The sequence below is a fragment of the Balaenoptera musculus genome, chromosome 3 (assembly GCF_009873245.2).
Source record: "Balaenoptera musculus isolate JJ_BM4_2016_0621 chromosome 3, mBalMus1.pri.v3, whole genome shotgun sequence".
NCBI classification, from domain to species: domain Eukaryota; kingdom Metazoa; phylum Chordata; class Mammalia; order Artiodactyla; family Balaenopteridae; genus Balaenoptera; species Balaenoptera musculus.
The window spans coordinates 132,016,976-132,038,603 of NC_045787.1; the positions used below are offsets into that span (position 1 = coordinate 132,016,976).

At 41.6% G+C, this 21,628-nt stretch overlaps 1 protein-coding gene across 1 annotated transcript in view; it reads left to right on the top strand.

Annotated features, from left to right (window-relative positions):
* ITK (IL2 inducible T cell kinase) overlaps positions 1 to 21,161 on the top strand; it is a 66,949-nt gene extending 45,788 nt beyond the window's left edge. The window contains exons 9-17 of the mRNA XM_036847600.1: positions 6,830 to 6,912; positions 7,954 to 8,087; positions 8,475 to 8,549; positions 10,183 to 10,354; positions 10,751 to 10,967; positions 11,904 to 11,968; positions 12,059 to 12,177; positions 15,346 to 15,503; positions 18,568 to 21,161. Of these exons, the coding sequence (XP_036703495.1) occupies positions 6,830 to 6,912; positions 7,954 to 8,087; positions 8,475 to 8,549; positions 10,183 to 10,354; positions 10,751 to 10,967; positions 11,904 to 11,968; positions 12,059 to 12,177; positions 15,346 to 15,503; positions 18,568 to 18,639 (1,095 nt within the window). The 3' untranslated portion in view covers positions 18,640 to 21,161. The remainder of the gene's footprint in view (positions 1 to 6,829; positions 6,913 to 7,953; positions 8,088 to 8,474; positions 8,550 to 10,182; positions 10,355 to 10,750; positions 10,968 to 11,903; positions 11,969 to 12,058; positions 12,178 to 15,345; positions 15,504 to 18,567) is intronic.
* Positions 21,162 to 21,628: the final 467 nt, after the last annotated feature.

Genomic DNA, 21,628 nt, shown 5'->3' on the forward strand with positions numbered 1-21,628 from the left:
GGTGAGATGCTCTGCCCGTGGGCAGTTTTGTTCTCATCAAAGAGGGCAAGTCCAGTTGTTTGTGGATTTTCCAAAAGACTATTTGTGTTTACCAGTGACGGCTGCAAAACAGGCAGTCTGTATGATGTCAGCCGTCTCAATCAGCATCTGTTGCCTTTATGACGTCTGCACCATTTCCTTTATTAGGATTTCTCAGTATAAACTCACATACCTTACCATTTTGCTGAGCACAGATCTAAGCGCATAGAGATACTTGAGACAGGGTCTTTGATCTCAATAAGCTTTAGACTCTATTGGGAAACAAGACAAACTCTGAAGAAACAGAGGATAATCTAAGAAAAACTGAACATATTCAGTAGGCTTTCAGTGGCCTTAGAGTTCTGAGAATATTCTAGAAGAATTAGAAAGATTTCATGGAGGAAGAGGAATTAAGCTGAGTCATTACTAGACTCTGGTTTCTCCTTGGTTCCACCTGGACTCAGCACTTAATTATTTCCTGTGGTTCCCAATATCGCACATTAGAATCACTGGGAAATTTTTAAAAATACAGATTCCCAGGCCCCAGCCCAGACCTACGGAATCAGACTCTCCAGGGTTAGTTCATGGGAATCTATATTTTTTCAAGTCAAACTTGTGATGCATATGTGGCCCACTCAGCACCTATGTTATTGGATAACATAATAAATTATTAAATTAACCAATAAGAACTTATAATTAAATAAGAATTATACTGAGTTTAAACAAGTGCAGTTTTGTTATTTTCAATCCCACATCGGTTAATGAAGTATTGCCCATGGAGCACCTAAAACAGCCCACATTAATGATTAGCAAAAGATGATTTCTATTTTACAGCAGTTCTTTGGAGAAACTTAAATACATTCTGCTTGCTAGGGCAGTTGAAACATTCCTCCTTATTAATATTCTAGACTACTTCACCAAATCCTCTTTGCCTCCTTAGGTAATATAAGGGCAAACTTCAGTGGGTCCCTATATTGTATGATGTTTGAAACATCAGCTGAATTGTTTCAGGGGTGAATTTAGTATCCCCTTATCTAACAATTATAGGACCCTTAAAAGATTGATTGATTCATTATTATTGACCAAAAATGTATTTATTTTATTTTTATTAACTAAATCTCCTGATGTACTGCCCCGTGCATATTTCTCCACTAGAATATAAACCCTTTACCTTGTTCCTGCTGTACACAGGACCCCAGAACTGTACCTATGATAACGTAGTTGCTCAATGAATATTTATTGAGTGAATGAATATAGCAAATGCTTAAGAAGTGTTTTTAAATTAACAAATATGCTGTAGGAGAAGCTGGCTAATCATGAGCATCATTGGGGAGCTTTTTAAAAATACAAATTCCAGGACTCCAGCCCTCACCAGTCAGAACCTTAGGAAGTGGTACCCAGGTGATTCTGGGTCTTACCCAAGTTTGGGAACCACAGAAAATATCTCCTATTGTGTCCTATCAATTATTCAGATAGCACCTCCTCTAAGAAGCCTCTCATGCTTTCCCTCCCACAAGCTGTGGAGTGTGGTTTTTCCACACCTTTGAACCCCTATGGTGCAATGTCATGACATCTCCAGTGGCTCTGTTTTCACTCAGCCTCGGACCTCAGCCGTCTCTCTTCTGTCGTAACCCATTTAGGTAGAGGGTGAATTCTTTGCAAGCAGGTACTCTATACTTTACAGCATTGCATACGTTGGGTGACCTGAATTTTGGGCAGAAGCCTTATCTAAGACATTGGTTTATCATATTTCCATGATTCTAAGATGTTATTAAAGATACAGTACTGACTCCATACCAGGATTTTTTTCAAGAAAAGAAATGAACCACCTCCAGAATGAAGAGTGGCTATCTGTCAGAGACACTCTTAAATTACAATGCAGTGTGAACAAGCTGTAAGTTATCAGTCCATCTTTTTCACAATAACCTACCCTGTGTAGCAAGATTATCTTCTGTAAGGTGCCCTTCAAATCATACGGACAGAAAGAAAGAAGTAAATTCCTAACAGTCAACATGTCTCAGATGAAAGCAGACAATGGCATTAATACTTATAACAGGTGGTATACCATAGCGTGTGATAATAACAGCTAATGATAGCTCTAATAGTCCTTGTTCTGGTATTATATTCCAGAAACTGTTTTAGGCACTTTAATTCTCCCAACCATCTTGCAAAAGTCATTTTACAACTGAGAAAACTGAAGCTCCTGCATTTAATCAGGAAACATCTGTGTTGACAGAATTATAGACTGAGTTAGAATTCCTTTTAAAGAACACCTGGTCCATCCCCTTTGTGCTACAGGGGAGTAAACTGAGTGTAAATCAGTGGCATAGCCTGGACTAGAGCAGGGATGCTTCTTCATAGACACACACACACACACATACACACATGCACACATACACATATACACATGCACACACACACAGTTAGTAAGGGAATATATGAGTTAAGTTCTATTCTCCCATCCCTATACTTCCCATCTGTGTATTTTACCCCCTTGGCATGATTTTTTTTTCTATTGTTACATCTTTATTTTTCTAGATAAAATAGTAAAAGGTAAAGTGAGACCTTGATTATATCCCGTGGGAACAAGCCCCCTCCCCGACCTACCCTGGCTGCATTGCACAGATCAGTGCCCCTATGCATGGCAATGACAGGAGCAGAGACCCTTTAGACTCCACCGTTCTTGGTGGTTGTGACTTCCTCTGAGCCCCTTGCAGGAAGTAGGTGATAAGGCACATGCCGGATGCCTCCTTTTCCTCAGAACCCTGTGCTGCCTCAGCCCTAAACCAGAGTTTCCTGTCACCAGCACTGAATGTCACCTAGAGCAACTACGATGGAGGAAGAGCTCTGCCAGCCTCCCGTCCTCGGCAGAGCTGACTGAAAACTTTACCTCTCCTTTGTCTGATGTCTGTGGATCAGTTTACTCTTGTTAACAGTTGGGCCCCTCTCTAATCACAAATTTAAAAAATATAATAATGGTTTCTTTGAAAGAATAACAACAACAAAACATTCTTAATTAAATAGAAGAGACATTACCACTCCCTTCTTCACAGATAGTTGATAAACTTGGGGTCTTTTTGGTCTCTGTTTCTTCCCTTTAGAATAAGTTACACATGTAGATAATGTCTGCCTCGGCTAAAGTTTAGTTTCTTCCTGTCTTGAACTTAACCCATCACATTTCAGTGAGGCAAGAGCAAAAGCTTTGATATTTGGGCAAAAGGGGAGAAATTTTGAAGACAAGTGATGGTACATGTAATACATGGATGAATATCACAAACATGATGTCTAGTAGAAGAAGCCAGACACCAATTCATTATTCACAACAGCCAAAGGCTGAAACAACCCAAACGCCCAGCAATTGATGAATAGATAAACAAAGTGTGGTGTAATCCATACAACGGAATATTATGCAGCCATAAAAAGGAATGAAGTACTGATACATGCTACAACTTGATGAACCTTGTAAACAATATGCTAAGAGTAAGAATCCAGTCGTAAGAGACCACATAGTATATGATTTCATTTACATGAAATTTCTAGAATAGGCAAATCTCTAGAGAAGTCAGATGAGTGTGGCAGGGGTGCAAATGATACTGAGGTGTCTTCTGGGAGTGATGAAATATTCTGGTGATGGTTATACAACTCTGTGATTTTGATAAAAATCACTGATTTGTACACTTAAAAGAGGAGAATTTCATGTTATCTAAATTAGGCTTCAAAAGCTGTTTTAAAATCTAATGAACTAATCTGGGATTTTTTGGTGTCACATAGATCACCTTTACTTCAGAAACTGAATAAACTACTGACCCCAAAGGGGGGAAAATCTAATTATTGGAAAATCAAGTTTTTTAAAAGGGCGATTTGCATGCAAAAGTTAGAAGGGTGTTTACTAGTGCACTGGATAAACAGTTTACACTCATATCTGAGAAGACGAAAATAAGAATCTGGTTAGTTCTCCTCTGCCCTCACCATGTCCAAGGTCATGCACAGAGCACACTGTAAAAAATGTGGGAGGCTAATTATGGGCATAAGGTTGTACTATTGGTCCAGAAAGATTGACAACTCATTTTCTTAAATTTCAAAAAATTCATGAAATACAAAATCATTAAAGTAAATTCTGTGTGTACAAAGACAGAATACTAGGACTGTCCTAGAGTACTATGACATCTTGGAAAAAGAAATGTAGCAGCTTTCTGTATTTTCCTCATTTCTTCCCCTGCTTTCAGGCAACAGCTAGGGCAGCCCTAGCTCACGACCTTGAGAAAGGAAGGTCAAGGGTGGAAAACAGAGACGAAGATTCAGGTCTCAGCTTTGAATTTCTTCCTTTCTTTTTCCAGTTTTAGTGAGATATAATTGACCTATAACATTGTATAATTTGAAGGTGTGCCACATAATGATTTGATTTATGTATATATTGCAAAATGATTAATACAATTTTAGTTAACATCCATCTCTACACATAGTTACAATTTTTTTTCTTGTGATGAGAACTTTTAAGATCTACTCTGAGCAACTTTCAAATATACAATACAGTATTGTTAACTGTAGTCACCATGCTGTACATTACATCCCCAGAATATATCTTATAACTGGAAATGTGTACCTTTTGACCACCTTCGTCCAACTCCCCTACCCTCCGCTTCCCTCAAATTTCAAAATAGACTCTTGAATCTCCCAGCAGAGAGAAGAAGAGTTTTGGGAGTCTCACAAAGTTGTTGTGGTAACCTCTAAGCTTGGCAAGAATGCACAATGATGTAAGGGCCAACCATCTCCCCCAGATTCCCCTCTGCGGGTTTAGGGCCAAGTCAGAGGAAGCAGGTTACGTGTCTACATGAGGATGAACTTTCTAACTATTAGTGCTCTTTCAGATGACAGGGACTACTCTTCAGGACTGTTATAAATGAGAAATGCATTTTCAGTTGAGTCAGTGGAGACCAAATCTGGATGTCCATAAGCCTTTTAAAAGTTCAGGTCCCGGGACTTCCCTGGTGGTGCAGTGGTTAAGAATCCACCTGCCAATGCAGGGGACACGGTTCAAGCCCTGGTCCGGGAAGATCCCACATGCCGCGGAGCAACTAAGCCCGTGCACCACAACTACTGAGTCTGTGCTCTAGCGCCTGCGTGCTGCAACTACTGAGCCTGTGAGCCACAACTACTGAAGCCCATGCGCCTAGAGCCCGTGCTCTGCAACAAGAGAAGCCACCGCAATGAGAAGCCCGTGCACCGCAACGAAGAGTAATCCCTGCTCGCCGCAACCAGAGAAAGCCTGCGTGCAGCAACGAACACCCAACACAGCCATAAATAAATAAATAAATAAATTAAAAAAAAAAAAAAAGTTCAGGTCCCAGGGCCTCAGTCCTGGAGATTCCAAGTGTGTAGGTATGGGGAGGCGGGGAGGGAGGGGGGGGAACATGGTAAACTGCTCATAGTCATTGTTTTGTTCTGTCTTGTTCTGTGCTTTAGATTCTTCAGGTGATTGTGATCACCAACAAAGTTTGGGGCACAGGGGTTTAGGGAGTTAGGCCAGATCAGTGGTTCTCAACCAGGGGTGATTTTGTCCCCCAGGGAACATGTGACAATGTCTGGCATCCAGTTGATAGAGGCCAGGGATGTTGCTAAACATCCTATGATGACAGGGCAGCCCCCATGACAAAGAATTACTGCACCCCAAACGTCTATAGTACTGAGGTTGGGATAACCCTGGGCTAGAGAACCTTTCTAGGTTCTTCTAAAAGGTCTTTTCTAACCCTGAGATTCTAGGATGCAAACAATCAGCATGGCCATCTGTGGATTATTTGTATGTGTAGATGACCCACCTTTGGGATTAGGGGGTGGAAGAGCTTCTAAACTGTGTATATTTTGCTCCATATACAACAAGTCTATGCCCACCACACGAGGCTCTTCTCTCTCTGGCTTTCACTTATGGCCCTCGGTATGCCTAAGTTAAGCAAACCATAGCAACAGATTTTGCGAATATCACCAGTACAGATTGACAGGTGGGTAGGAACAGAGCCTTAGACACAAAGTACTGAAAAAAACAGAGTTAAGACTTTCAAGTTCCTACCAGGACTGAAAAAACTGGTCTCCCCGTTTGTTAGTACTTATTTCATCAGCACTGGCAAAATTGTCAGTGGGGTGAAGGGTATATCTTGGGGGCTTCCCCTTCTCTCCACTTCCCTCACGCAACCAGCAGCTTCGTGTTCTTTCTCCTTTTGCCCTGCAGCAAAATCAGCACTTGAGAAAGGGCCTGCAAAATATATTCCCATTAAGAAAATGGTGAAGCTTCCAAGACAGAAGTTTTGTGCCCTTGTGGGGAACAGAGAAATGGCTTCTAACGTTTGTTGAATGGAGGCACCATAGACTAGGAGAATGAGCAAAGGTTTTGCTCACCTGCCACATTCAAGGTTCAAATCCCAGGTCTGCCTCCTATATTTGTAGGTCGTGAGAAAGTCACTTCAGTTCTGCAGCACTCAGTATCCTCATCAGGAAATTGAAGATAATAACATCTAGACTGCAATGTTGTGTTGAGGGCTGGACAATATCTGTAATGAGCTCCAAGAGGGCAGAGCTTGTGTCTGTCTGCCTTCGTTTACTGTTTATGTCATCACTAGAATAGTCTTGGAACCATGGTAGGAGCTCAAGAAATGTCTCTGGAATGAATGAATGAAACGGTAGCCATTATAGCTGAAAGGCTGCTCTGTGCCAAGCTGGCCTACAGTATTTCCTCCTTTCACAGGCAAGAAAGTGAAGCTGGATGCATGAGCCTGGTTTCCTGGGATCGCTGATTTTCCATTCTTTCTAACCCTTCCAGGGCAAAGAAGGAGCCTTCATGGTACGAGATTCCAGGACTCCAGGGACATACACTGTGTCTGTTTTCACCAAGGCCATTGTAAGGTATGGTGCTAACTCAGCGAAGTGGGGAGAGACAGTCCTGAGGTGGGTGAGCGATGAGCCACACACAGGAATGTCAGACAGTGCAAGAGGTAGAGGAGTCCCTAGAAATACTGTGTTTCCCTGATCCCTGTGAGAAGACCAAGGCTAGGGAGTTTAAGAACATAACTGAAGTCACTTACCTAGAAAGTGACAGAGCTAGGGCCGGATGCCAGTTTCCCTTCCCAGTTGGCATCCCTGAGTGCAAAGCTCTAAAGAAATAAAATACCTGGTCTTGTATTTGATGCATTTATAATTTAATCCAAAGAATAACAGAAAAGATCCTTTTGACTGCAAGCGAGAAAATATGAATTCTAGTTCTGGCTCTGCTAATAAAACTATCCACCATTTATTGAGTCCTTACTACGTGCCAGAACCTTACAGATCCTTTCACTGGGGGCTGGTCACCTGGGTACCCTCTGCCTAGCACATAGCAAAATTCCAGACTCCCAGGAGAAAAGCAAGCATTGAGCATGAGCCACATTGTTTATACAAACAATTTAGGTATAGGGAGCCATCCTTATCAGTTAGAGAATGGTGAGAGCCCTCCTAAAATCTAAGTTCTCAGAAGCCAGCCAAGGGCCAATCTTGCAAGCAGGCCTGTCTAAGGATAGCAGTCAGGGCTGCTATGTTAACTCTGCTACACAAAGCCAAATAAGTACGAAGGGGCCAAGAGGCTTCCTTAACACATGCTGAAGATTAGTTAAATCCACACAGCAGGGAAGGCAAACATGTAGCACATACAAGACGATTGCCCATTTTGAGGTTTTGGAAGAAACATCACCAATCCATCATGGCACCAATCCTGAGTCCAGATGCAGCCTCAGAGTCCTTAATACAGCACCCAAGGCCAACCTGTCAAGACTGACACACAAGTTGAAATATATCTGCCATCCATGTGAGAGGGTAAAAAACAAAGCTAATAGGAATCTGCTACTAGTAGACATTTATGGGTCTAAACATTGCTTCTTAATAATCACTGCATTTATGTTTCATCTGTTTAAGTGAGAACAACCCCTGTATAAAGCACTATCACATCAAAGAAACAAATGACAACCCCAAGCGATATTACGTGGCTGAAAAGTACGTGTTTGATTCCATCCCTCTCCTCGTCAATTATCACCAACACAATGGAGGAGGTGAGTTCTAAGGGAGAAGGCCAGAGGGGGACCCTCTCAGGGGAACTTGGAGAAAAGTGACAAACACCCAGCTGGGTTTCTTCATCTCAGACAAACTGACCATAAATAATAACTATACAAATAGAAAAGGATGCCAAATATTTGATTATATTACATATTCTTCATTAGCAAATTCTGCTGCTGGAATCATGAGATTTCACCACCTGCTCATCTGTGACATTATACCTCTTCTCAGGGAAGATGTAATATCAGTGATTGGGCTTTGGAATTCGTTTTCCAGAATAAAAATAGCTTTTGCATTGGATTATATTTTTTCCTGGTGATTTGGCTTGGATGGTTGCTATGGTAAAACTCTAATGACTGCCTTTCACTTTGTAATCAACCCAGGCCTAGTCACTAGACTCCGGTATCCAGTTAGTTCCTGGAGGCAGAAAGCCCCGGTCACGGCAGGGCTGAGATATGGTAAGCAGTGCATTTGGGAATGTTATTCATTTGCACTAACTCACATCCCTAGAGGTCTGGGGTAAATTCTGAATGGACTTCCCCAGACGTAAAATGATCATTAAACAGGTACACTGTATATCTGGAGATGGTGTGCACAAATGAACATTTACAATGTGTGTAAGATTCCATCTATACGTATGCACATTTATCTAGGTCAAATCAATGTCTATTGGTTTTAGATGACAGTTCATCAATGAAGTGTTTACTGAGCACCTACTTTGTACAGAGCACTCTGCTAAATGCTATTAGAAAAAAATATTAGAAACCAGTGCTATAGTACTGTGTTCTTGCCTATATTCTAGAACTTCTGTATCATCTAGTGTGTTAGGTATGGGTCCACTGCAAGTGCTGTAAGCCAGCAGCATCCAGAAATGTCTGTCTGCATAGCACTGTGTTAAATTTTTTTGAATCCTTTTAGGCAGGGCATGCATCTCTAGGGCCATAGGCCCTACTCTTCCTTCTTGTCCTATGGAACCATTTCACCCACTTGTGATTTTCTGCCTGCATCCCCTGGTCCAAACTGTGCTGGTCGAGGAGAAGGCTGGTGTACCTTTCATTTTATGTCTTCTAGATTGGTGGTTCTCAAGCTTCACTGTGCATCAAAGTTACATAGGATGCTTAAGAAAAGTGTTGACTTCCAGCCCCGAGCCAACATTTACCAAAACACAGTCCCAGACAGTGGGGTCCTGGGGTTGCCTTTTCAACAAGTGCCCCAGGTGATTTTGACACAGGGGTTAGAGGGTGATACTTTGAGAAACACTGTGTGGGCTCTCCATCCCTAACCAGCACCATATCTGCACACAGTAGGTGCTCGGTACTGTTTTCTGTTGAGTCTGTGCCTCAAAGAGGTAGAAACTGAACTCTTTATGGTACTAGACCAAGCATCAGGAAAGGATAATGCCCCTCAGCCTCCTTATAAAAATAAGATAATTCTAATACCTGTGGAATCCAAATGTGCCCATGCTGGATGGAAGCCCGGAGAGTATTTTATGAACCCACTCATTTTTGCCAGTGTGAAGATTGAGACTCGGATCCCTTTTATTCATTTTTTGAGCATTTATCGAAAGCCTACCTATGTGCGAGACTGTGTGCTGGCTTGCACCTGTGTACCAGTCCTCTTGGAATCCACCACCTTACCCCTAACCCCTGCTAAGGCCTAGCAAGTGCTATGTACATAATGGATGCTCTTGATGGATAAATGAATGAATGAATGACCAGTTCAAATAAAACTTGCTCTATGTGAAAAATGACAATAAAAATTTTTCAATCAGGTATAGGAAATGGTTGGGACCTTAGAACCCTTTCACTGACTTTCTTTAATATCTCAACTAATGCCATCCTCCTTTCCCTTTCCATGTAATTGTCCCCACACACATTTTTCATGGCTTTCAATACATATTCTATGTTATTATTTGGGAAAAAAAGATGCTTTTATCTATCTGTAGTTCTAAGTATACAGGCTTATACCATTTTCCATCTTTGAGTTATATTAACAATAGGCTAACATTCTGTATAGGGCTATATAGTCTCCTGGTAGTCCTATACTTCATATCTACTGCTTGTCAACTCTGGAAAACTCTTTCTCTTCCAGGGAAATGGGTGATTGATCCCTCAGAGCTCACTTTTGTGCAGGAGATTGGTAGCGGGCAGTTTGGGTTGGTGCATCTTGGCTACTGGCTCAACAGGGACAAGGTGGCCATCAAAACCATTCAGGAAGGAGCTATGTCAGAAGAGGACTTCATCGAGGAGGCTGAAGTCATGATGTGAGTGGCCAAAACAAGAGTATGCAGAGATACCTTGGGAAGGAGGTTCTGTGCTGTGCTCTTTAAATGCCATTCTGATGCCACCTTGGGCCACCTCCCTGCTCAAGTCCAGCGATGGCTTCCCACGGTATGGAGAACAACTCCAAGCTTCTCACTGGGGTCTAAAAGGCCCACCATGGTCTGGCCCTGCCCGCTCCCCAATCTCATCTCCTACCCATCTTTCCGCTGGTTCCATGACACGCCAACCACACAGGCCTTCGTTCATTCTTGCATACACCAGCTGAGTCCCTGCCATTCTTCAGGTCTCAGCTCAATGAGACATTTTTGTTTGGGGGAGGGAGTGTATTTTTGGGAGACTAAACTTAGACCATCTCACCCCTTGCCATTTTTCTCCAGGAAACTCTCTCACCCCAAACTGGTCCAGCTCTATGGAGTGTGCCTGGAGCAAGCCCCCATCTGCCTGGTGTTTGAGTTCATGGAACACGGCTGCCTGTCAGATTACCTGCGCAGCCAGCGGGGGCTCTTTGCTGCAGAGACCCTGCTGGGCATGTGCCTGGACGTGTGTGAGGGCATGGCCTACCTGGAAGAGGCATGTGTCATCCACAGAGACCTGGTAAGAGGGGGGAGGGCAAACCCCTACAGGTCCAGGGTGAAGGGACATGTCCCACTGAAATGTAGAGCTACGAAGACTGGGAATGCATGAATCAATAACAAGGCATAAGCCCTCTTCCTTTCCCTCTCAACTTCTTCCTTCCTCCACCCGCTGTGGGATGTCCTCATGGGACTCAGATCTGGGCTCTATTTCCAGCCCCACCTCTAACTTTCACCCTCTGAGTTGGAGTTTACATTCCTTCTAAATAAAGCTGACAGCCTCTCCTTCTTAACCTCTCTGTGTCTCCTTTTCCTCTTGGTAAAATGAAAGAAATTGACAAGCACATGTTTCTCAAAATGTTATCCAAGGATCTACCAGGATCATATTGGGGTGATCCTAGAACCATCCTCAGAATCTCTGGGGGTTGAGGCTTGGGAATATTCATTTTAACATGTCCCCCCATGGGATTTGCAGGCACATTAAAATTTGGGACTCATGGATCTTTTCTTGGTAAGGGCTCTTCCAATCAAATTAGGGACCATGTACCATCCTTACTGAGGAATAGTTTTAAGAGAATTAGCAACTTCAACACATTCTTATTTTAGTCAAATGGGTGATAGCTTCTTCATGTCATCCCTGAGGTTAATATCAGGTTGCACTGGAGTTTACAGCTGGTTACACAACACCACGGATGTTTCTTCTGATTAGGATCCCAGGAATGAAGATGAAAGACCAGATTTACTCATCCTGATAAAGGATCTTAACATTCAACTTTCCATCAGGCACTAGTGAAGCTTAATTAGCACTTGTGAAGCTCCTCATTGCTTCTGCACAGCAACACATGGAAAAGCAAAGCAGCACATGGAAAAGCAAAGGACTGTGATTATAGGAGACTCCTTAATTACTGATTACCCACCAAGTTTTCCTTTCCCTTTCGTTTGCCTGTCTTTGCTCCAGGCTGCCCGGAATTGTTTGGTTGGAGAAAACCAAGTCATCAAGGTGTCCGACTTTGGGATGACAAGGTAATACGGACCTGTGGTGCCGGCAAAGTCTCAGGAATGGGATGCAGGCCACCAGGACACTCAGACGATCTCTCTCCACTCTCTCGCCAGGTTCGTCCTTGATGACCAGTACACCAGTTCCTCAGGCACCAAATTCCCGGTGAAGTGGGCGTCCCCAGAAGTCTTCTCTTTCAGTCGCTATAGCAGCAAGTCGGATGTGTGGTCATTTGGTAAGTGTCATTCTGGCCCCATTCCCACATGACCTGGGACTGTGGGCCAGCTGTTTTATTTGTCAAATTCAGGTAGCCTTACTTGCCCTGAACACTGGATGGTGAGGGCGTCCCACTGAGAGTCTGTAGAAACAGCTCTGAAAGGAATGAAGGGGCCCTCATTATTGTATCTATTCTTGGACATTTTTGAAATAGGGGCAAAAATAAAAGTGAGAACAGGATGCTGGTGATAGCTGCTGTGACATCAAAAGCTGGAGTCAGGAGATTAGAATATGAGCCCTTGAGAGCAGGGATCATGTTTTTTCCAACATTATATTTATTCTCATATTTATTCCCACATTTCACTCTCAATAAAGTATTTTACCCATTCATTCAACAACGATTTATTGAGCATCTGCTACAGGCCAGGAGCTAATTTAGGTGCTCACAAAGCAGCGGTACACAGGATAGAAAAGGCTCCTATTCTCTTGGAGCCAAGTTTTAAGGGGAGACAGTAACAATCATGTAAACAAGCTAACAAATATGTGTATAAGATAAAGCCAGGTAGCGGTAAGTGCTATGAATAAAACAAAAGAGTAATGGGAAAGAGAGTAACTGGAATGGAGGGAGGGTCTGTTTTAAATAGCAGGGTCCGGGAAGGCCTCTCTGAGGAGATGACTGTTGAGCAGAGAGCTGAATGGTGAGAGGGAGCTGTCTCCATTTGAAGGTCCAGGGAACAGTGTCTCTAACAAAGGAAGCAGCAAGTGCCAAAGTTTGGTGTGTCCAAAGAAAAGGGGTACTGACTTAGTGGGAGAACTGTAGGCAATGAAATCGGCAGGCCATGGTAAGGAATTAGAATTTCTCATAAGTGCAAATGGGCAAGAATGAAAAGACAGAATGAATGATGCCAGTGTGGCAAGAAGTACTAAATATTCTTGCTGGGTGTGTCATGTCTTTCTAAGCCATAGTTTTTGCATGTTAATGTATACACAAAACTATACTGGACAACCTCTTTGACTTGGATTGTAAGAAGGATTCTACTTTGGACAGGAATAGTTTGGAGTTTGATGTTGTCATTCTCTGTGAAGGGAAGGTTTGCCAAGTATATTGACTAGTAGTAGAAACCAGGGAGAAGATGACTAATTAAATCTCTTAGGAGAAGAACTAACTAATCTTCTCCAGCATTTTAGAATATCCATTTCCAACAACCAAGTGATTTTTGATTTTGAGTCCTAAATTGTTCCTTAAAGTAGTTACCCTGTTCAACAGGCCTAACTATGACTTTGTTAGTCAAATTTAAGGTATAGAATGAACTTAGAAGAAAAAAAACTGCGCTTGAGCAACCTCACATTCTCTTTTCCCCAGTGCATATAACTAGGAAGGGTATGGCTGATGTGTGGCCACTCTCTATCGGTACGGCAGGTCATGCTGCACCAAGCCAGGTGCCCCATAAAGAGATATTTGCTGCCATGGCCACTTTGTCACATTCACCTGCTGACTCAGAATGGGGTTTATTCTGCCACAGGTTGTCAGCCTAGGACTTTGCTGCTGCATCTTATAATTAGAGGGTTGAGCTAAAGTCCATCCCTTCCCAGGATATGTCATCTGAAGTGTCCAAAGATGAGATTGACTGATGGAAGCAGAATAGAGGGGTGAGAAAACTGGGGTGGCAAACCTGAGAAACAGAAACCTAGATGGAGGAGAGCTTTTGCCTGCCTCAAGGCCACTGGGCTTTGTCACGCATTTTGAGGTTTTTCCCCTAATTAACTGCACTATATTTTTAAACATCTTTATTGGAGTATAATTCCTTTACATTGTTGTGTTAGTTGCTGCTGTATAACAAAGTGAATCAGCTATACGTATACATATATCCCCATATCCCCTCCCTCTTGTGCCTCCCTCCCACCCTCCCTATCCCACCTCTCTAGGTGGTCACAAAGCATGAGCTGATCTCCCTGTGCTATACAGCTGCTTCCCTATCTGTTTTACATCCGGTAGTGTTTATATGTCAATGCCATTCTCTCACGTAGTCTCAGCTTCCCCTTCCCCTTCCCCGTGACCTGTCCATTCCCTACGTCTGCGTCTTTATTCCTGCCCTGCCCCTAGGTTCTTCAGAGCCTTTTTTTTTTTAGATTCCATATATATGAACTGCACTATTTTAAACTAGTCAACTAACCTCTTTGGGCCTTACTCAGTTCCTCAATGCATCACAAGGTTTGCGTGAAAGCAACTGTTTTCCAGCCAGCTTTCCCCCATTTTCCAAAGAAATCTCACTAGAAATCCTGGCATCTTGGGGTGCTAATTGATCTTATTTACTGAATTTCCAAAACTCCTGAGGCATTTCTGAGGATCCCTTAGAAATTCTAATCCAGTTGTCTGGGCTGGGGCCCAGGATCTGCCATTGGAACAAATTTCTGAGTTGATTTTTCAAAACTTCAGATGTTTTAGGGATCATACTTTGGAAAACTCTGCCCTCAGGATCTCTGGACTATGCTTTGAAAACCACTGGATTAGGTGATCTGCAAGCTCTGTTCCCACTCTGACATTCTATGAATAGATGAGTACATAATAAAGCTGGGTGTAACATTTCTACTGAGGGCAAAAAAAGAAAAGGGATTAAATCAGAGGTCAAAAATGGACAACTTAAAGAGTTTTGCTTGGTTAACACAGTATTTCTTTTAAATCAAGTTGAGTTTATATTTTAAAACTCCCAATTTATGACTTATCTTTAAAAAAACAGAAAATGTGGCAATTCAGAGCCCTCATTCCCATGTGCCCTATGCTGGTTGGAGCTAAATCACAGCTGCCCCTTTGGGGACAGAATTTTTGACCTCCAGTTTTTCACAGTCCTCCCTAGTCCCTATTATGCAGACCTCATCCACTCCATTCATCTATATCATGTGTAGACATTTGAGTTTACATCCCCTGCAACTTTTAGTAGTAGCATTTGAGTTAGATATAACAAAGGGCTGAGCTTGAACATTCTTCACCACTAGGAAGGTAGGGAAATCGCTCTTCTTTAGAAATAGCACAGGCTTAATAAGCCCCAGGTGGCTTTTGATATTGTACTTTCTGGAGGTAGGGACTTGAATCTTAATGTCAAGGAGTCTGTGATTTCTAGAGGTAAGTTGGTTTGTTCGCTATTTAGGAACTTTATCACTAGCTGTTTTGATTCACCATTTCTCATAGGTGTGCTGATGTGGGAAGTCTTCAGTGAAGGCAAAATCCCGTATGAGAACCGAAGCAACTCAGAGGTGGTGGAAGACATCACCACTGGATTTCGGTTATACAAGCCTCGACTGGCCTCCTCGCATATCTACCAGATCATGAATCATTGCTGGAAAGAGGTCAGTAAAGGAAGTGGTTCCCCCCCACTCCTCATTATAATCTGCAGTTTCAGGGTCTGCCCCCATCCCTGAAGAAAGGAACCCTCTCAGAGGATGAGGCAGTAGGGATGACAAAATAGATTAGCAAGAAAGTGACGTTGAGCATCTATTAACTAAAGGAGTTACTCATTCCTGGAAGAGCTGGCAGGGACCTTAAATGTTATTTGATTTGTAATATAATGTCACAAGCCATCAACATACTGTCAGAAAGGAAGAGTGGGGAAGGCCTATGTCAATTTTTTGAGAAAAAAAGCATCTGTAACATCATAAAACCATTAAATATACATGAAGTTAGTTCTATAAACTGGTAAACAGAAGTTCACTGATGCTGTGAAACTATTAAAATGACTGAATTAAAATTCATTTTATTCATACAACAATTCAGAATGGGAGCCAATTACTCTGCACCCTCCCAGACATCTCAGTTATCCTTGGGTGGCAGGCTATGCCTTAAGCCATATCAGCATGAGTGTTAGATGTCCTTGGGTGAGTTAGCAAATTTTAAATTTCAACCACAGTTGAAAGTTGCTGAATAGAGAATTAACACAAATTTGGATCATGGAAGGGTAACGGGGGATTTAAAAAGTATAGGATACTTGGGTTTTATCTCAGTTTTATCATTTCTTAATCATTAATCATGGGCCATTCTCTGAACCTCCTTTTTCTTACTGTAAGATAATTAAATAATGTTTGCTCTGTAAGTTCATAGAGCTTTTGTCATCAGAAACAAAGAAATAAACCATAAAGACATAAGGAAGGGTACAAAACAAATCTAGTCCACTTCTCAAGGATTAAATACTATAACAATTACGATAGCTGACATTTAGTACTTTTTTCTTTCTTAAATAACATTTTGCATTAGTGTGGTACATTTGTTACAATTATTCTACCACCACTGATACATTATTATTAACTAAAGTCCATGTTTTACATTAAGGTTCACTGCTTTTTTTATACAGTTCTGTGAGTTTTGACAAATGTATATCATGTAACTACCATTATAGTATCATACAGAATAGTGTCACTGCCTTTAAATGCACTGTGCTTCACCTGTTTATCCCTTCCCCTCTTCTTCCCAAATCCCTGGAAACCATTGATCTTTTTATTGTCCAAGTTCTGCCTTTGCCAGAATGTCACATAGTTGAATCATACAGTATGTAGCCTTTTCAGATTGGCTTCTTCCATTTAGAACTATGCATTTAAGATTCCTCCATGTCTTTTCATGGCTTGAAAGCTCACTTCTTTTTATCACTGAATAATATTTCCATTGTATGGATATACCACAGTTTGTTTATCCATTCACCTACTGAAGGACATCTTGGTGGCTTCCAGTTTTTGGCAGTTATGAATAAAGCTGCTATAAACATTTGTGTGCTAGTTTTTGTATGGACATAGATTTGCAGCTCAATTGGGTAAATATCTAGGGGTGTGATTCCTGGATCATATGATAACACTATCATATGAAAATGTTTAGCCTTTTAAGAAACTGCCAGACTGTCTTCCAAGATGGCTACCATTTTCACTTTCCCACCAGCAGTGACAGTTCCTGTTGCTCCACGTCCTCACCAGCATTTGGTGTTGTCAGTGCTTTGATTTTAGCCATTTTAATAAGAATATAGTGGTATCTCATTGTTATTTTAATTTGCAAATCCCTAACATATGATGTTGAGCATCTTTTCATATGTGTATTTTCCATTTGTATATCTTTTTAAATGAGGTAACTGCTTAGATCTTTGCCCATTTTTTAATAGGATTATTTTTTTCTTGCTTTTGCGTTTTAAGAGGTCTTTGCATATTTTGGATATAAGTCCTTTATCAGAGATGTGTTTTAAAAACATTTTCTCCCAGCCTATGGCTTATATTTTCATTCACTTAACAGTGCCTTTTACAGAGCAGAAGTTGTTAATTTTAACAAAGTTCAACATCAATTTTTTTTCTTTTATGAATCGTGCTTTTGGTGTTGTATCTAAAAACTCATTGCCAAACCAAAGGTCACCCAGATTTTCTCCTATGTTATCTTCTAGATGTCTTATAAGTTTTGCATTTTATATTTAGGTCTATGATCCATTTTGAGTGAATTTTTGTGAAGAGTGTCAGGTCTGTGTCTAGAGTCATTGTATTGCAGGTGGATGTCCGATTGCTCTAGGACCGTTTGTTGAAAAGACTACCCTTTCTCCATTGAATTGCCTTTGCTCCTCTGTCAAAGATTTGACTACATTTGTGTGGGTCTATTTCTGGGATCCCAACTCTATTCCATTGACCTATTTGTCTATTCTTTCACCAATACCATGCTCTCTTGATTAGTATAGCTTTATAGTAAGTCTTGAAGTCAGGAAGTATGAGTCCTCCAAACTTGTTCTTCTTCAGTATTGTGTTGGCTATTCTGAGTCTTTGGCCTTTCCATATGGAGTTTAGAGTTGGTTTGTCAGTATCTACAAAATAACTTGCTGGGATTCTTGTGATTGTGTTGAATCCATACATCAAGTTGAAAAGAAATGACATCTTAACAATAGCAAGTCTTCCTAACCATGAACATGGAATATTTCTCCATACATTTAGCTCTCCTTTGATTTCTTTCTTTAGAATTTTATATTTTTACTAAAATATATCCTATACATATTTTATGAGATTTATACCTAAATATTTTCTTTTTTAGTCTTACTTAGTGCTTATTTTATGTTGCATTTTTATATACGATTTTATTTAATTCTTATAACAATCTTATGAGATTGATAATATTATTATCCCCATTTTACAGATGACAAAACTGAGGTTCAAAAAGGTTTAGTAACCTGTTCAAAGGTCACACAGCTAATAAGTGGAAAAGCTGTGATTCAAGAGTAGGCCATATGATTCCAAAATACCTGCTGTTAACAACTAAGACATAATGGCCTCAAATACAATATATATAGAAGCATATTTAAAACTCAGCAGAGGGAATTGCTGTTTAACTCTGGTTTGCTTTGGAATTAGCTATGACACACAAGTACAAGGACATCACAGAGTTCTTTTCTTCCCTCTCTAGAAACCAGAAGACCGGCCACCTTTCTCCAGACTCTTGAGTCAACTGGCTGAAATCGCAGAATCGGGACTTTAAAAGAGACTCAGTGCCAGGCCACGGGCTGCAGATCCTGAGTGGGGCAAGGAGGTCTTCCCACCACAGAGCATTAAAAGCTGCCACCATCCCAGGACTCCTCAGAGGCAACTGGCCGGTGGCGCCAGTCCCTAAGCTGCCACGGAGGCAGCGGCCTGACAGAGGCGGGCACCAGGCCACAGGCAGGAGGCTCAGCCACTGAACTAGGAGCAGGGCCAGAGCAGTCTGTACCCTTCCTCCAGCCTCTTATCTTGTGTGGAGCACAAACCTCAATCGACAGCTTTCAAGCAACATTTCTTGCACTTCTTAGAGAAAGGGAGAGATGGGGCAGGACCCTGGATTATTACACTCATTGTTATTTTAAACATGGACCTAAAGTTCACGGTCAAGGGATTTTTTGATTTGACCTGACAACACAGAATCCCAGGATATGGGGCAAGATGAACAAGGAGCATGACTCTTTTTCAAGGAGAACTAGTGAGTTAATGAAAGTCACAAAGAGTAAGCTCTGCCTCTGTGATGCTGTCAGCCACAGCTTCCTGCCTTAGAGGATGATGGAACAGCTGCTCACATCAGAGGCCGGATATTCTGAGAAGCAGCTTTATGAGGTTTTACTCATAGAGTACACTGCCGCCTCTCTCCCTGAAGGGAGCATAATGGACTGGGGTGAACAATTCCGATCTTACCGCTGGAGTATTTGGTATCTGGTGTCTGGGCAGAAAGAAGGCATCAGATGGTGGAAACACCTGGTACAGGGAGAGGCCTTAGGTTGTAACCACTTGGATGCTCATTTACTACCAAGCCAAGCAAGTGACTCTGCATCCCCTTCTGTGCCCAATGCTTCCACAGGCATCCTGGGAGGAAATCATGGCTTCCGTAAACACTGACTTACTGAGGCCTCCAGGAATCAGTCCCCTCTCTGCATTCTTCCATCCTCATCAACAGAGTGCAGACTTGTGCTGGGGAGTGTGGCCTGGCAGAGAAACTGAAGCTTGTTTAGGCCCTAGAGATGTGCAACTTTAAGGTTGAGACTTCCAAGTCTCCCCAGATTCTAAGAGAGGAGTAAGAGGTCTGTTCTTGCTCAAACCATCTGGATGGAAACTGAGTCAGGCACCGAGTGGGGGGCTTCCAAGATGCACAAGGATGCCTACTGTTGACTGAGCACTTGAATATGCAAAGTGAATATGTACTGAGCTACAAGCCTTAACTGCAGAATCTCAGTTCACCCTGAGTTCACACCAGTGCCGTGAGATATTATTATTATTCCCATTTTACAGATAATGGAACTTAGGCTTTGAAAAGCTTGGACACCTGCCTGAAGGGACAGAGCTAGGAAGAATACAGCCCACCTCTGTCTGACTGCAATGCAGTTTCTCTATTTTTATTCAACACTGCCTCCTACTGAGGGTGAAAGGGATTGCTGAGGAGGTAAGTACAGTAGAGGGGAAAGTCCTAGAGAGCCAATAAAGAAGCCAACACAGCACCATCAGCAAGTAAAGTTGCTCCTGCATAGACCAGTGTGGCTGGCGGTGTAGCCCTCCAACTTGGAATAGGATCTTTTTTTCCTCATCTGTATCCTCACCTTCATCAGAGTTAATGACGTTGGAGGTACTAAAGGAGTAATTAGCCCTTTGATTCACTCAACCCACCAGAGTCATATTGCATGAAGCAATTTGTAGATGGGCTTCAAAGCAGCTTTAAAAGATTCTCCTGCAGAAGTATAAATACTTCCTTGAATTATCACTTCAACATTGAGCCAGCTGCGGTCTTCTTGGACACTTTCTGGGGGAGGGTATTCCCTGATGTAAGAGAGATTTAATTTTCCGACAGTGTTCAGGGAAAACTCTTTTTGGATGGTGTTGAAAGCAGCTCTTTCTAAAAAATCATATGATATTTTGACCGGCTGAAGATGCAGATGTACAACTTTTAAGTATAATTATTGTGAAACTGGTAGCTTCAAAAAAAACCTATCATTCAGAAGATGATATTTCTCAACTTATCCAAAATCATCCCTGTTTACTTTTTTGGCATTTTGTACATTCTTTTTTGGAACCTTTAATTAGAGATGATTTCTGGAACATCCAGCCTAGAAGGAAAACATCAGAATTGACTGATTTCTGTGGTATGGTTTAGAAAAATTCTCCCTTACATGGTATTATCTTGTTCAAGCTCAGAATCATTGAGGCTTTAACTTAACATGGGTCAAGAGGTTACCTCTCAGTATCCTGCAAAATAGACTTCTGCCTGTTTGGTTTTTGGCTTTTTTTTTTCCCTCTCACATTTTGAAAATGGTGCCATGTGTTCACAGGGAATTCCCCTATGCAAAGTTTTGGTTCTAGATGCATTTTATAGATTTTGCATTGTGCCCTTTTGAGACTATGTATTTATATTTGGATAGATTGAATATTTATTAGTGTACAGTGATTGCTAATGTTCACAATTAAAATGTTACAAATATCTCTTATGCTTTGTAAATCACACCAAGTTAAAGGTTGGGTCTAGCAAATAAAGCTGTGCATTTTAGTAAATATGGTATGTATAACCTGGGTCCATATTTATCCCAATGTCAGACAACCAAAAGTTTTCCATAAATAATAATGGTTACATAGTTTCACATTCCACAGACAAATAAAGACTATACATCATTCAACATTGTTTCACCAAGTAAATATCAAATGCTTCCTGTGACCTCTGACATGCTGTGCTGAGTGCTGCAGAAACAAAGATGAAAAAGACACAGTCTTTACTTTTAAGAAACTCCAGGTATGGTTGGGAAGGCAGACATATAAACAAGTAAAATTATAATACAGCAATTAGAGCAACAACAGAAATAAGGTCAAAGTAGAGAAGAGCTCAGAAAAAGTGATGGAATCTATTGGGCAAAGGGCGACATCAGTGGAAACTTCCTAGAAAGTTGCTACTCAAAGTGTGGTCCCCGGACCAGCAACAACAGCATTACTAGCTTGTGAGAAATGCAAATTCTGTCTCCACC